Source organism: Pyxicephalus adspersus, chromosome 3, assembly GCF_032062135.1.
Source record: "Pyxicephalus adspersus chromosome 3, UCB_Pads_2.0, whole genome shotgun sequence".
NCBI classification, from domain to species: Eukaryota; Metazoa; Chordata; class Amphibia; order Anura; family Pyxicephalidae; genus Pyxicephalus; species Pyxicephalus adspersus.
The window spans coordinates 27,554,776-27,570,984 of NC_092860.1; the positions used below are offsets into that span (position 1 = coordinate 27,554,776).

Here is a 16,209-nt window from a genome sequence, read left to right on the forward strand (position 1 = left end):
ATTGAATACAAATTCCTGTATCCAATCCAATACAAAATACATACTTTGTATTTATTTTTAATTGAAACTCATTCATTCATTTTGTATTGGATTGAATACAAACTCCTGTATCCAATCTAATACAAAATGAATGAATGAGTTTCAATTTGAATTTCCCGCACACGCGCCGACGTCATCGCGCACGCACGCACAAGAAGCGGGTCGGCTTTTTTTTCCTCCGCCGGCCGGCTTCTTGTTTCAGAGAGCACCCGGCGCTGGAAGGAGAACGACGCGGGACGATCAGCGGGACCAGGAGACGGCACCCGACGCTGGAGAGGGAGATCGACGCTGGAGAACGACGCTGGAACGCGGACACGACGAATGAGCACAGCGGGACCAGGTAAGTGGGGAGTGAGAAAAGTACGGGGCTATTGATAATTGCAACTTTTTTTAATACGAAAAAGTACGGGCTTAACGGTTGGGAGGTTAACTTGCCAGTTGCTGTTATCGTTTCATGGTTTGGTTGCACAGTACTTTGTGTCCACAAACCATATGTTGGTTTGCAGTTGCTGATGAAAGACCTGAGCCTGGTTAATGGTGTGGCATCAGATTTAAAACCATAATGTACAAATAACAGTTGCTATAAAACTTGGCAAATGCCATGCTTTAGTCCAAACACCAGTCCAGTGTTCGTTCTCATGTTTTAGTCCCTAGTAGGTCACATGACCCCTAGAAATGGCCTACATTTTTTTACTTGTAAACCAATTTCCCTTAGAATGATAGCATAATACTAGTAAGGCCTTACTTGATTTTTGGCTGTCGCTGTACATAACTTTTTTTCTATGATTGTTTCAGCCTAACCTTAAAAAACGAAAACTGGAAGATGGTGAGGATCACTGCCCAGGTTAGTGTTTGTGTCTAGATATGGCTGGGGGGATGCTGTATTGCTGTCTGGTTTGATGCATATGGCACTTTTACGTCTATGAGGGTTAAACTGTTTAACTTCATGCTAATTTTCTTCTAGTTATAAAAATAATTCTTTTGGTATTAGTAAATTTGCATAGAGGGTAATTCTTCCAGTTATGTTCTTGAAGGTGTGAATTGTTAAATTGCTGGAGTAGAGATTTAAAACGCAGTAGGATGTGAGTCTAATGGTGTAGAAGGTACCCTTGTTTCCTTGTTTTGAGGCACTTGTTGACTCTGTGACACCTTTCATACTTTAAAAAAAAAAAACAGTTGTCCTCTGTCCAGTCTAGACCTGTAGAATTTATGTCTCTTTATTGGACCATTTATTCATGGGGAATAAATTGATTTTTCTTTTTCTCCCCAATGTGTTTTGTGTTACGTACTACCCCTCACTGCATATATACCATATTGCTTTGCACATGTTTGTTTGGCCTTCTTATTGTACCACCTTCTGTGCCAAAATATTACTATGCTTTAACAGGCATGGGGAAATGTGAAGCAGATTGCCTGGCACCAATGGATGGCATTATGTAGTTCCGTTATATTTGGACAAGACGAAGGTCTTCAGTGTTCTCCCTAGTCCCTTTTAGCTGGGTGCACCACCTGGCACTTTTCAGTAACCACACCCAGCTGTTTTGTGATTACTGAAGAGTTGGGTCACAATACAGGGGCTGCCACCCACCTACAATTTCTTCCTACCCATCCTTAACAAATTTCTGGCTTGAATACTTCTCTTTTTTATGATTTACATTTTTTCTTACATTTAAGTAATTGTACCTTTTCCTTTTTAGGCACCAAAGTATTTGTGATGCCGAATGGAATGTTGAAGAGTAATGCACCTCTAGTTGAGATCATTGAAAAAGTAAAGCCGGAAATCAGGTTACTCATTGAGAAATGCAACACAGTAAGTTTGCTGGCCATAAGATTTGGAAGTGTAAATTTTGTTGTTGTGGGCACTTTTTTAATTATTAGGAAGTCGCTGCTCATATCCACCAGTATGCCTAACTCTGTAGGGAAGAAGGAAGTGACATATGCGGAAAAAGTGGTAAAGAGAAAAATGTCTTGCTCTACTTAATAACTGCAGTAGTTTAGCTGTTATTATTTTGATGTCATCTGGACTAGATTTTCTATTTTTGTGTTATTTATTTTTAATTTTTTGTGCCTTAGGTAAAAATGTGGGTTCAGCTTCTTATTCCAAGGATAGAAGATGGTAACAATTTTGGAGTGTCTATCCAGGTAAAATCCTGATTTACATTGAAGCAAAACTATTTTATATGTAGCTTTTAATGTTGATAACATAGCACTTCGGTTTTCTGTATGAAATGTATGACAACTGCAGAGTGTGTCTCTAGAAAGACATAGACATTTGCACATCAATCAACAACTACAATACGTGATTGTGTTTTTGCTTCTTCTTTAGGAAGAGACAGTGGCTGAGTTGCGGACAGTGGAGAGTGAAGCGGCATCTTATTTGGATCAGATTTCCAGGTGAGGCATTATAGCACGGAACCATCCTGCTTTTTTTTTTATAATCCTCCTACAAGGCCAAATGTGGAGACACAAAAATACCTTTCATTGCCAAGACTTTCCTAGGAAGCTGGCCTCTTTCTGAAAATCAGATCACATGAAAACCCTACTTATATTAGCCAAGCTTTCAAATGCAACTCTACTGGGAACATGATGATCGTTAATAAGTGAACCTAAACTCAAACTGAAGATGTGGTAGGTCATAGGGAACTTATTGGATTACCTAATTATAAGTTACTGCTGCCTCAGAATAGGCAGAGCGACTGATTATTTTACAATTGCTCGATCAGGCAGGTCATTGTTGCAAAAAGGGTAAGGTGATGGCCCTTCTGAAATAATACCTGCCTGATCACTCTGGGTTTTTGGCAACAAAGTTGATGATGGCGGCACCCTGCAATGGAACGCGAAGAGGTGAGTTGCTGAGCAGGTTTAGACCCACTTTAAATTTGCCATATGAAAATGATGTGGCTCATTTCCATAAAAATAGAACATTGGTGTAATCAGAACATGCAGATCAGTATGTTTAATACACTGTTCTTGTTTTCTCCTTCTAGATATTATATCACTCGGGCAAAACTGGTTTCCAAAATAGCAAAATACCCTCATGTGGTAAGTATTGTAAATTGTGACTGGATTACTTTGTGTGTAGCATAGTGACACCCTGAAATATTCAGCTGTATTATAAAATTCAACAACAAACCTAATTTACAATAAATCAGATGAAGCTTCAGTGGCATCATAATACGCTAAGAACAAATGCATTTTAATAGTATTGTCATGTCTTTCATTTATTCAAATAAAGTAATGCATGCTTAGTATGAAAAGCCATTTTTGGATTTAGGTTATTTATTTATACACTCCCCATACCAGTGAAAGTCTAACTTGGGGAATGAATGTTTTTCCACTAATGGTTTTGTTTCTGATCTTTTGCAGGAAGATTATCGGCGTACCGTGACAGAAATAGATGAGAAGGAGTACATCAGTTTACGGCTAATAATATCAGAGCTGAGAAACCAATATGTAATTAGCAGTTTATATTCAAAGACTTTTTTTCTGTTGGGTTTTCATACGATCTGTGTCAGCCTCGCTACCAACCCCTACTATGATCAATGGCAAAAATTATTTTTGCATTGGTGTTCAGTAGGAAAAATAAACACTTACCATAGTAATCAGAACGCCACTTTTACAGACAGCTGAAAATCTAATTGCATTCATATAGCTGACTCTGCCACATGATTTCGACCCCTGAGGTATGCAGACACCAAACGTATAGGATGTCAAGCAAGATCTGGAGGAAACCTAGAGTTCTAAGAAACCCTGTTTGAAAATTATTTCTAGTAACATAATCCATATGATCTAATGCGATCATCGAAAAAAAAATTCAGCCGTAAAGATAACAAGGACAATTCCTAGCTCCTAATCCACCCCTCCCCCTTCCCTCTACTGCAATTTAGGCAAACATTTGCAGTCCCCACAACTAGAAATTCATTATCTGTGCCCCCTTCGGTCAGGGGTCCCAGCTACAATGGTAATTATTGCACAAAAATGAATGGAAAATGGAGTAAGAACCCAAAAGATTTCTGTTTTTATTTTGCATTAATTGTGGTTGCCAGGCCTATTGTATAAAAGCCATGTAGAGAAAAAAAGAAGGAAGAACGGCTTTTTGTGGCAACTTTTAGGTAGTTTATAAGTTAGTCATTAGTTAGCATTCTAAGTTAAACATAGCCCAACTAGGGTATAAATCAATACATAAACCTCACATATCGTCAAAAGCATGTAATCTTATCTCAAGGTAACGTCAAATAAAGGATTGTCTGTTTCACCATGTGGCTTCCTCGTAGGAGGGTAGAGACCATACTGGTAATTTCTGAGATACTATTTGGTTTGACAGCATAAGTAAAATAAGGGAGTGTATTGTGGAGTCGATATTTATAAAAGAAATGATTTATGCTTTCTTTATTTAGTGTGAGGACCCAGGACCCCGGTTTAAACTTGTTTTGTCTGTTTCAGGTGACGTTACATGACATGATCTTCAAAAACATTGAGAAAATCAAGAGGCCCAGAAACAGTAATGCTGAAACACTTTACTAGCCATCGTATCCCCACAAACCTTCCTTCTCCTTCTTAGTTATATTTGTTTTAATTGTTTTTTCTTCCTTTGAACTTAAAAAGGAACATAGGCCACCATTGCCTTGTATGAACGTGAGACATCATCTCCATCACGAAGGGATTAAATTATTCTGGAGATAAAAAATTATAACTTTTTATGTTTAAACTTTTATTTTCCATAAAAATGTAATGCATATTGAAAGCCTTAGTCTTAACAAAGCACTATCAAGACCTTTTACCCGCAGCACTGTAAAACTGAAATGCTAAAATGTATTGCAATTCCCTATAACACATAAATGCCAATTTAGGAGATGGGTTTGGCAGCACCCGTGGGTTTTCAGGGTTTTGATTTTTATTTTCATATATATTTTTTAACTCCTATTATAATGGGGTCTCCAGTAGTTTGGGAAAATGCAATCAAGTCTAGATAATCTTTTAGGGAAAAGTGACATCATTTGGTACAGCTTTTTCTTAAGCCCATTTTAATTTGTCATATATATATATATATATATATATATATATATATATATATATATATATTCCACATAGAATACGATAAGTGAATAACAAATCATTGTTTTAAAATTGAAGATTTTTTTCATATTTTATGAACACAAGACAATGACTTGGGACTTGTAAATGCTATTCATTACCTCCTATGCTTACACATGTGTTTTGTTAGCAGTGGGAAAATGTTTGAATATTTTTGCAGCCATGTTGTCATGTCCAATAACATTTATTTAACATCTATTTTTAACTGTATTCAGTAGTAGATCATTATAGTCAGACAACATATTTAAACATTTTCCTTTGGGCACATTGCATGCCTGGAGACTGTCAATTTATACAACCATCTTACCCCCCCCCCCTTCTTCCTCCTGCAATAGAACACTGTAACTTGTACTTCACCAGCAACCTCTATTAAGGATAGCATTAAACACCTCAGACGTGTTCCCCTGCCATTTTGCAGGAGTCTACTGAAGGACACAGAAGTATTTAGAATCAAAACTTCTCCTTCCCTTGATTGGCAAGTATCTAGTCTGAAGTGACAGATTATTTAGGTAAACCTCTCCATTATTTGAAACTTTAAAACTAATGGTCTTCCTAAGAAGCGACCATACAAGCTACAGTGGGTTTATGTATGAAAGTAAAATTGTCTTTGAGTACAGAGTTTCTTTGAGTTATTTGTTTTCCCCATTCACAGTGCTCATTTTCTAGCTACAAGACCAATGAATACTTGTGTACATAAACCCAGGGAATTGGTTAAACTTTTTGCAAGAGTTTTGCCTTCATGACATCAAGAATAAGCCCCTTGAACGGCTCATCCCCTCGTGCAAATAAATTGGCCGATTGGCGTCATTGGCCGATGGAAACAGCACTGGATAACATTTGTTTTTAAGAATTCCTGAACACAGTGGATGACTGCTTGTCCAACATTTGTATTGCCAGGCAGCTTGTAAGGTTTGTCTTGGGAGAAGTTTAATTTTAAAATGATTAATAGGTTTACTTTAATCAATAGCATAACATAGGGTAATGAATAATGCCAAGAGTTTAATTACTAACTGCACCACTGACACCAAAATTAATAAAACTAAATTTTTAAAGCGCCAACATATTACAAAGCGCTTTACAATAAAATAAATATCAATCAAAACTTTGAATCTCAAAATGTCTGAGGACAGGTCAGTCTTTGTCCCTTAAAGCTATTGATTAGATTTTAACAAGACCTCCAAAAATGACTGCTGGAACATGAAAGTTTGACTTGTTTGCTGCATTACAGTCTTTTCAGCACCTTGATAAATAAGGAAATTAGTGTGGAATGCAAATCTCCTTTGTCTTTTGGTTTTTTTTACTCTTACAATAGGTTTGAGTTTCTTACTGTAAAAGTCATTGCTGTGTAATTTCCTCTCTTGGAACCATATATTGGCTGTATGACTCCTAAAAGAGACAGAGTGCTGGTTCTTCACACAAGTGGCATCTGTGTGTGAGGAGCAGCTGGTATAGAGAGTTGTACAGCATTTACATCTCTATTGGTGTTCATAAAATGGCACAGCCAGTATATTTTAGGTAAATGAGGCTCAACCTTCTTCAGAGCTCCCGCTAATTTTAACTTGTTTGAGAATGAAGTGGGTCTCTGGCTACTTGCAATATGGACCAGTACCCCAATTTCGGTTTTCAGTAATGCCATAGGTGCTAAGTGTTTGCCAAGTGTCCAGGAGATTTCCCCATGCTCCCACTTTGCAAAGACCTGCGGCACCATTTAGATTTCATCAAGTAGCTGTTTGCCATTTGTGTTGCAATAGAGGACCCAATCAAAAAGGGAAGCTTATTCTGAACCTACCCAAAATACATCAACAACGATTCCAGTCTTGACTACTGAAGCTCCCATTGTGTGAGGTACAGCAATTGAATATTAATATTAAAAGTGAACCAGGCTCGCACTGCTACCTTCAGGGGTAGCCCAGCAGGAAACAGCTGTAGGGCAGCCCAGGATAACACCTACTACTAAGCATGGTTTGTAATGTGCAGTTTTTTTTAGAAAGCAATCAATACATCTGGAGATGAATTGAGAGCTAAATCAGGACTCCACTCTGCTGCTTGCACAGAAGGACGCCCATGGGTGCTGGGCCCCACTTAAAGGTGTTTTCCAAACAACATTCTGGTTAGGTTGGCCATGTAACCCTTTCCAGGTTCAAAGCCGCTGGCATCGGTAACCAATGTGAGCCTGCTTTGAGTTCACATTAAAGTGGCAGTTAACCTGGACAGAGTGGAGTGGAGTTATTTCCTTGTTTATATTGGACTTGATGGGGGTTATGTTGGACAACTTTACTCCATACGCATTGCTGATTGGCTTAAGCAGGTTTTTTTTTTTGGTACTAGTCCTCCATTTTTACTTTAGTTCTCCTGATGGTGGCCGCATGTCCCAAAGGTGTCAGGCTTTTCCCTTAATACAAGTATTTTACAATAAGTGCTTAGAAAAAAAAGGGTCCTCACAGCCTTATTCTATCAACACAGGTTTCCTCTAACTCTATTTGCTCCTAAAGCATAATTAGTTTGTTATAATGGTGTGACAATCCAAAAGAGGACTTTTCTTTCATATTATACAACTGATGTATTCAGTGTGTAGGTCAAACTAGAACAATTATCAGATAGCAAAGAACAATCAATTTCCAACCAGGTAATGTCTGTATATCAGTTCATGTCACCTTTAGTACTTCATAAACGCCCCTAAAAAAATGGAGGCATCTTGGCTTTACATTTGCCATAATGTGCAGTTGTGCACACTTACTTTCAGATTATGGCACATACCTATCTCCCTTGTTCCCTCCATTGATGACGGGTCCAAAATCTTGTCACTGCTGCACCCCCTAGAGGCTAAATAATATAGTACAATCATAACTTGGGTTGGTGATGTGACTGGGTATTGGCAGATGAAACATCTACTTGGTTTAGATGTCTGTGCACAATCAGTATAGTGGTGATGACATTCAGCAATAGCTGCAGTTTTACAGTGCTCGAATCCTTCAGTCTAATTGATATGTATTCTATAGGTGGTGTGCAGAGAGCAGCAATGTGTATCTAACGTTATCCAAGAACGGTGCTGTGTAACCATGTTGGTTGTTGGGCTTTGCTGCTCTTTACCCATCATCTTTATTTGCCTTCTTGATCAATTTGATGTTTTTTCAACTTACCGGTAATATTGACATTTATAAAAGTTTATGGCATTCATTTTATCTGTTTCCTATAAATTGACAGAACCAGGAAACATTCATGCTTTTGTCTCCATTTCCATTCAAGATTCAGTTTTTCCAGTCTGCATCCAGAATATACATACGTTTCATTTCTGTTCTGAATGGTGATGTCACAGCCTTAAATTGTATATTTTTTTATCATTGTCATTTTGGTTCTTTATTGTAAAAATGTTTTTGAGTATTTTGTTCTCTGCTGAAATGACATGTACAATTTTAAAATGTCAAGTTATTAAAAATGTTCATCCGATGTGTTTTTGCAAATGCTTTGTCATCTTTTATTTTAAATCTTTCGTTGTAAATGTGTTAAGTTTTACAATTGCACACTATGTAGTTCTGTAGCAAAACAGTGAGCGATGGTGATGATGTAGCAAAAAATGGTAAGTGCATAGTTTTTTTTTTTTTTTTTTTTGTTTTGTTTTTTGCTACTTTTATCCACTAATTTATTTTTTTGTGTGGGCAAACTCATATTAACCTTATCCTTCTCCTTCCCTATTCAGTGCTATTTGCCTTCCCTGTGCAATCCATCCATTACTTCAACAGACATAAACTGATCTGGCTTTGGATGTTTTGTTTCTCATAAATACAATGAATACACGACTTGGGCAGTTGTGGCCATACTACAGGGCAAATAACTTGGGGTAACAAAACACATGATACAGTCGGCGGGTGGAATTTTACATCACCCCCATGTTTGGCCAGTCTTTAAAGCTTTATGTTATCTTTACCACTAATTTTAAAATAGACCTAAATTTGGAATGTTTGAAAAATTCCCACCACCAAAAATCATTCATTTGTTCTCTTGCAAATAGAGAACTGTTTTAACAGACCAAAGGCAAAAAAAAAAAAAATAGAAGTGTGTTTTTTTATTTGTTTTTTTTGTACACATTGGTAGCCAATGGGGCCAAAGGCTTTCCTCAGAATGATTAAATAACATGAATGCCAGAACCCCATCAACAAGGGACAATACATCAAAATAAGTTATGGAAATATTTTCGGAAAAAGAATTGTACAATTACATTATTGGTGGAGAAGATTAAAGGGACTGTACATCTACTGTGCATAATAATGTGAGATGAACATTTAAGGGATGGTACTTTGTCATTTGTTGAGAAAATTATATTTAAAGGGACGGTAGAGAAAAGAAAGTGTAGATGTATAAGCTTGTCACTGCCGTGTGTGTAAATTTTAGCAATATATACTGAATAGTAAAATGATAAAGTTAATACATGACAAAGGGTACCGGGCGTCCACCATTTGTTTCAACAAAATTTTCCCCTTACCTGCTATCACAGTAAATATTTTAATATCTTGTGTTTTTTTTAACCCTGACTATAATGGAAAAAAAAGTTTCACAAAATGACCACTTCGTCTTTAATAATTGTTAGTTTAATGTATGCAGTACTTTAAAGTATTTATTGGTTTAATGAGTGAATCTGCTCCTTTTGTATTATGGGGATTCATAGAGGTTGTTTTGTCTTTAGAAAGATGTTACATAAAATCTGTAAACAAATTAAAAATTTAAATTAAAAGTTTTTACCCAAACTTTGTTCACTCATACACAGATTTAGGTGACAGTTTTGTATTCTATGCGTTTTTTTTTTTTTAAAGCAGTGAATCTGACATTCTCTGTAATGTTCCATGGTGGATAGATTGACGTGGAAGATTCTCCAATTGTTTCGGGGAATGTCAGATTTACTGCTTTATAAAAAGGGTCCTATGTGTAATTTTATAGATGTAGAGGTAAATAGCTCTTTTTGTAAACCTCTGTAGGCCAAGCTGCAGGTCTTTGGCACTTATGAGGTGGTCCTTAGTGACTCCTGAAAATGGTACCCAGTTTTCCCAATCTGGGTAATTACTTTAACAAAGGCAGGAAATCTGTTCTTCAGACTGGGTTCTAGTACAGGGGTTCCCGGCCCACTACTGGGTCTGGCCAGAGCTGCGGACCAAGTCTCCCAGGGACATCGCAGGCTCAGGGCAGTGGGTGGGTTGTGTCTCTGGACACTGCGATGGGAGAGTGGATGGGTTCTGACATGATGACGTCACTCTGGGGGCAAGTTTCTTTCCCTTTGAGTGACGCACAGCTCCCCGTGCTTGCACGTTCCAGAGTCCAAGTATTTAGTGGTCTGGGAATCTGTTCCAGTAGGTAAATGGTTTGATGTATTTATTTGCTGGGTTAAAATTTCTTATTCCATGTCACTTAGAGCCATTTGTCAGGCCAACACACACATCATTGTAATTGTAATCACTACAGGAGGTGTCGCCATTATGGCTCGAGGATTTGTGGTATACATTAATAAACTGACCTGTTATTGCAGCCTGGACAATAACAGCAGCTCAATGTATCAGAGAAACCAGGGGTGTCAATTAGCTGGATAACCTTGGCTACAACTATAAGAGCCTGACCTGTAAAAATTTGACTTATTAAGCCACAAAGCCCCATAGACTGCAAGAGATTAGAGTCCTGATAAGGAAATGGACTTCACTTTGTGACGTATGTGCACAGTTCCTCTCTACACTGTATTGCAGTGGGGTTAGTGTTCCTGGAAGTGCATGTTGCTTCTGACCAAATGATCCTTTTTCTCTCTGGAGGAAAACTGCACCCCCACTACAGCAAAGTGATATGCACATGTGAGCAGTTAGCCATGTGGATTGAGAAGTGTGAAAGGAACCTAAGGGTCATGTGACTGAGTTTAAAAATATGTTTATAGGAAGTACTGAAATTTTAATAAAAGCTTGTGAGTAATAACACAACAGGAGTTAGGGGTAACTTGTAAGCTGTTGGTTTCCTTGGGTCAAGCTTTACTTTTACTGAAAAGATGTTCTCCTAGGCCCGAGCTCATCTAAACAGATTCAGACACCATAGTTTTTCTCAGTGCAGAATTAGCTGTGTTTATTCTGATGAAACCAATTCCATTACATGAACAAGGTAAATATGGGACCAAGCAGGTCATTTATTTCAGAAGAGACATACTGTGTTGCACAGCAATAAAGGATTCTACTGACTATAAATTTCTTGACAGGTTTAGCAACTGCTAGAATGAATTAATGTGTGGGAGGTACATCAGTATGACAAGGCCATTCCAGGTGACTGATCACAGTAGAAGACTGGGCTAAGATGTTCTGTGATGGCAATGTTGCAGACGTCTCATTGCTGGAGGGAAGGTTAGTATATTTTCTGTCTAGTTTCTCCAACAGAGAAAAGATTCTACAAAAAAAAAAAAAACTTTCTTTAATGCTTGAATTGTATATAATTAGGTTCTGGTGAACCTACCTCACTATCTTATCTGTTCACTCCCCAGTGTCTGCAATTACATTATCTAGGATTCACATGTTGCTAATGCTATAACATCCTTCTGATTGCCCCTCTGCAAGCCTGGTGTAAAAACAAATGTCAGTATTAGGATGCTTCCAACTGATCAGATTAAATATGAGTGAATGTGGCAAACTGCTGGAAGTATATCAAAAGGTTAGGGGGTGGTTACTTGTTCTCTTTATATTATTGAAGTGGATGGTATTGGCCAACTTCATTAAAGGGGTAGGAACAGGAGTGGGCTAGCTAAATTGTATTTACATTATTATTATTAGACAGGATTTTTATAGGGCCAACATATGACGCAGCGCTGTACATTAAATAGGGGTTGCAAATGACTGACAAATTCAGACTGTGACACAGGAGGCCAGAAGAACAACAATCTAGGTGGTGGGGGAGCTAACGCACAATAGGAGGGGAGAAGTATAGCCAAACATTTAGTTTTTTAATGAGCAGGGAAGAGTTATGACCCAATACATCCCATAACAAAGTTATCGGTTGTGTTCCGTTATGTTTGGTATATACAGTATATGCTGTGTAAAATTAACAAAGCACCATCTTTGTCCTTCTAGCCTAAACAGTTTTGCTATTTTTTTGGGGTGACATTTTTTTTGGTTATGGCTTAGCACATATAATTATAACTGTGGTTCCCAACAAGAATGTTGCACGGTGCAGAATTTAGGAAGTAAGATTCTATTGATGCTTGTAGGTAGTTCTTGAGGATTTGCCTTCAGTAAATCATATAGACTAAAAAAAAGGAAAGAGAAATATATTTCTCCCTTTTTTGTGATGCCTATAGCTGCCATAAGCACAGAGAAATACATCAGAAAGAAAGCTTCTTCTGTATGAAGGCTTGATCACCTATACTATGCCATCATAAATCAGTCATAGCAATCATAAAGCCTGTGAAGGTGAGAACTTTGGACAGCTATATTAGAGATGGTTAAAATATTTGTTATAGTTTAAAATTTGTGAATAAATTTAGTAAGAGAATAATAGGGGGAAAAGAGGGTGCAGGGGGTGTTTAGGGAACCAGAGGCTGATATGGATATAAAATCATTCTTCTATTAATCTATACAAGTTGAGAGGAGTGTTGGATTTTTGAAAATTCCAGATTTTAACTCCACACACAGGCAGCCTTCCTCTCAGCACCGCGGACATCTGCCACGGTTCCTGGGAGCAGGGATGTCTCAACCTGTATTTAGTTTAGCAAGCAAGACCTAACAGCTGTTTCTGCAGAACAGCGCCATGAAAACATTACGGGCCAAACTGTGTACTGCAGTCCCCGTATTAAAAATGCGGTCTGAAATTCACGCTAGGAAACTGAAGGAGCCGGATCATCGTTGGCTGGATTTTCGCTTGTCAACCTGTACAAGATTGCATGACCCCCATTCTGCACTCACAAGTTTTCATAAAACGTGTTTATCTTACCTCTAGTTATTGTGTTCCAATATAGATACTAATACATTCCTTTTAAATATGAATATGATCACTAGTACCACAATTACAACTATTTAAAAACAAACTACAAGTGGTACCTTGGTATAAGTCCTTAATCCGTTCCAGATCCTTGAACTTATACCAAAACAAATTTTCCCATAAGAAATAAAAGGAAAATGATTAATCTGTTCCCATGAAAAAAAATCCTATTGTTATTGGCATATTATACATTGATGGAGCTGTATGAAATAATTTAAATACTGCTTAATACTAAAATACATAAATACAAAAGCAATTGGATGAAATAAATGAAAATTTACCCTCACTTTATCTTGCTGAGAAGAGTTGAGTGCCTTCTAGGATGGTGCTGAGAAGGGAGGAGAAGATGTTATGTAATTCACAGAGTTATAGCACGGGTTGTTCACTGAATGGTAGCCACTGGCGTACTGACGCTCGTGGGCAGTCGTGCCTTTGTCTCGAGAGAGGTAAATAAGGGTAATTTTTCGTGTCCAAGCAGGACTTATACCAAATTGGACTTATTACAAAGCGGAGTTATACAGAGGTACCACTGTACATGTAAAAAAATACCTAGGAGTAAATACAAATGTGCAATATAGGTATAATGCTCTGGTTGAAGTATAGGAGCCTTGGCTGCTCAGTACCTTGTTCAAGCACTAAGGACCACCTTTGACTTAAGCTAGTAAAAATCCCTTGCTGTAAGCATTGGTGCAAGGCCCAGATCAGTAATTGTACATGGTTATTGTATCACTGTACACTTGTGTTGTCCATTCCCATACATTGGGTCTGATTTTTTTAAGTTCTCCAAGACTGGAGAAGATGGACTATTATGGGAGAACCTGGGTGATCCAGCAAACCTAGAATGGCTTTCTTTTTCAAAGTCATTTGCTTTTATTTGGCCAATGTTTTAAATCCTGGATGAGATCCATATTTGCTGGATCACCCAAGGTCTCCCATGATAGTCTATCTTCTCCAATCTTGGAAAGTTTTAACATATCAGACCTATATCTTACTTACCCATAGAGTGGTGTTAGGACCTTCTTTTAAGAGCTGTTGAGTCATCCTATTCTTCGTATGGACTGTTAACGGACAGTCTAGTAAAAATACATTTGTAAAGTAATTACTAAAAAAAAATCTCCAGTTCACATTTTTAAAATGACTTTAAGGGTGATTGTCCCATGATTTCTATACATTTTACAATTTAGGAAGACCATAACGTTTTGTAGAGCTGGTTCATAGCAATGAAAATGCATAACATAACATAGCAAACATTGAAATATAGATATTTCTGATTATCTGATTGTCAAAGAAATCTTTTTAGAGAGTTACACATAGGACCTGATTTATTAAAACTCTTCAAACAAAAGAAGATAGACTATCATCGAGAATCTGTGTCATCGAGTAAACCTGGAATGAATTTCTTAAATATTGCTTGTTGGCAAATGTATCCAATCCTGGAGATCCATTCCAGGTTTGTTGGAATCTGGTTCTGCTATGATAGTCTATCTTCTTTAGTCTTGGAAAGCTTTATTAAATCAGACCCATAGTCCATAGGATTGAACCTGAACCAGAATGCCCCTTCCATAGCAATACCTACATCTGAATATTAGAATGAAGACAAAAAAGAGAAGAGTACAGGAGACTATAAGAGAGAATTATAGGAAGTATCTGTCATCTATATAATGACATATGACTATGGTAGGGACATTGGATTGTAAGCCCCTTTGAGGGACAGTTAATGATATGACTATGGATGATGGTCATAACTGTATAATCCAGATAATATGGTGTCTGTAATTATATGCAATACATTATTTGATAAAAATACCATTCATTGAAATTCACATTTCATTTGTTAAATCATACATACGTGCAGCAGCATAGAATGACCAGACTGAGGCCAATACCAAGATATAAACATTTTGAAAATGTTGATGTGCCGTTGTACAGGATTTTGAGCCACTCCCAGATTTCAGTCCACTGATTGACTGTTGACCTCCACATTTCTTGGACATAAATGAAATTAGAGTTAAAAGTTCAACCTAAAATATGTGTTCATTATAGACATTATTGTGTTGTCTTCAAAGATACCCACAGAGGTGCTATCCATGTGTGCAGTCTTTATTAGTAACAGTCCAAAGCCCATGTTTAAGTTTCTGCGTACCACATCCAGTGCAGGCATGGTTTCTGAGCTTGTCTTCATTTACAGCCCACCTACCATACACAATTAAAAATTAATGTCTATACATACAGCCCCATACTGATGCTGGATTTTTGTTGCCTGAGACAACCATGAATGATCGTCTGGGGTACAAATCTAGTGTCAGTACAATTCCCCCGATGTTGTGTAATAAACCCACTGCGCTGAATCACTAAACAAATTATTTGTCTTACAACTATTGCCCCCCCCCCCCCCCCCACAAAAAAAAAAAAAAAAAAAGCAGTCTGTATGTAGAGCAATCATTACTGAAATGATTACAGAAGCCCATTTCCAGGGACAATTATTGAGCTTCTCTATTTACTCTATCAGTGTTTCCCAACCTTTTTAACATAGGAGAACCTCTAAAATAACTTTCAGGTCTTTAGGGAACCCCTGCTGTCATTACTATATCCACAGTACAGCTCACAGTACATTGGCGTGATAATTAGGGTGGTCAGTAGGAAAATTTCTTGTTAAACTGCAGGCCAGTGAGAAGAATGACACCCTTACAGATAGTCAAAAAGATCATTGGTGTCACTTAAACTGACCTAAGAGGCACAAAGTAACCCTGGTTGAAAAACACTACTTGAGATAGAACTTCATGGGAAACTAATAATGTGGCCTCATACCGTAACAAACTGCACTAGGCAATGTCTTTGGTAAAGTAAATTCTCTATTTCTTAGTGTCCCCAACTTTAAAGTGGGGTCTCCATATGAGTAAATGGAGAATCAAAGATAACATGGTAACAGCATAAGTGAGAACATAAGTCCAGATATATTTTGTTTAAACTTTTTTTTTTATATGCTAGGGTATGATAAAGTCAAAAAAGAAGTAATGTAGATCACTTCTAAAACACTACCAGGCCTGGCTCAAAGATGGTTGGATTTATTATCTAGATCTGTGTTTC

General features: G+C 37.5%; 1 protein-coding gene and 1 long non-coding RNA gene across 2 annotated transcripts in view; one reads left to right on the top strand and one right to left on the bottom strand.

Moving 5' to 3' along the window:
* The window catches only part of PSME3 (proteasome activator subunit 3), a 14,859-nt gene extending 6,265 nt beyond the window's left edge, over window positions 1–8,594 (top strand). Inside the window, exons 5-11 of the mRNA XM_072404063.1 lie at window positions 835–883; window positions 1,737–1,849; window positions 2,113–2,181; window positions 2,366–2,433; window positions 3,027–3,081; window positions 3,406–3,492; window positions 4,483–8,594. Coding sequence (XP_072260164.1) covers window positions 835–883; window positions 1,737–1,849; window positions 2,113–2,181; window positions 2,366–2,433; window positions 3,027–3,081; window positions 3,406–3,492; window positions 4,483–4,563 — 522 coding nt within the window. The 3' untranslated portion in view covers window positions 4,564–8,594. The remainder of the gene's footprint in view (window positions 1–834; window positions 884–1,736; window positions 1,850–2,112; window positions 2,182–2,365; window positions 2,434–3,026; window positions 3,082–3,405; window positions 3,493–4,482) is intronic.
* A 2,548-nt stretch (window positions 8,595–11,142) lies between these two features.
* LOC140327680 (uncharacterized) lies at window positions 11,143–15,176 on the bottom strand. The gene is made up of 3 exons (XR_011920074.1): window positions 14,972–15,176; window positions 14,119–14,195; window positions 11,143–11,538 (listed from the first exon to the last, which is right to left on the bottom strand). It is a non-coding gene; the product is annotated as an uncharacterized lncRNA (long non-coding RNA).
* Between the last annotated feature and the right edge of the window lie 1,033 nt (window positions 15,177–16,209).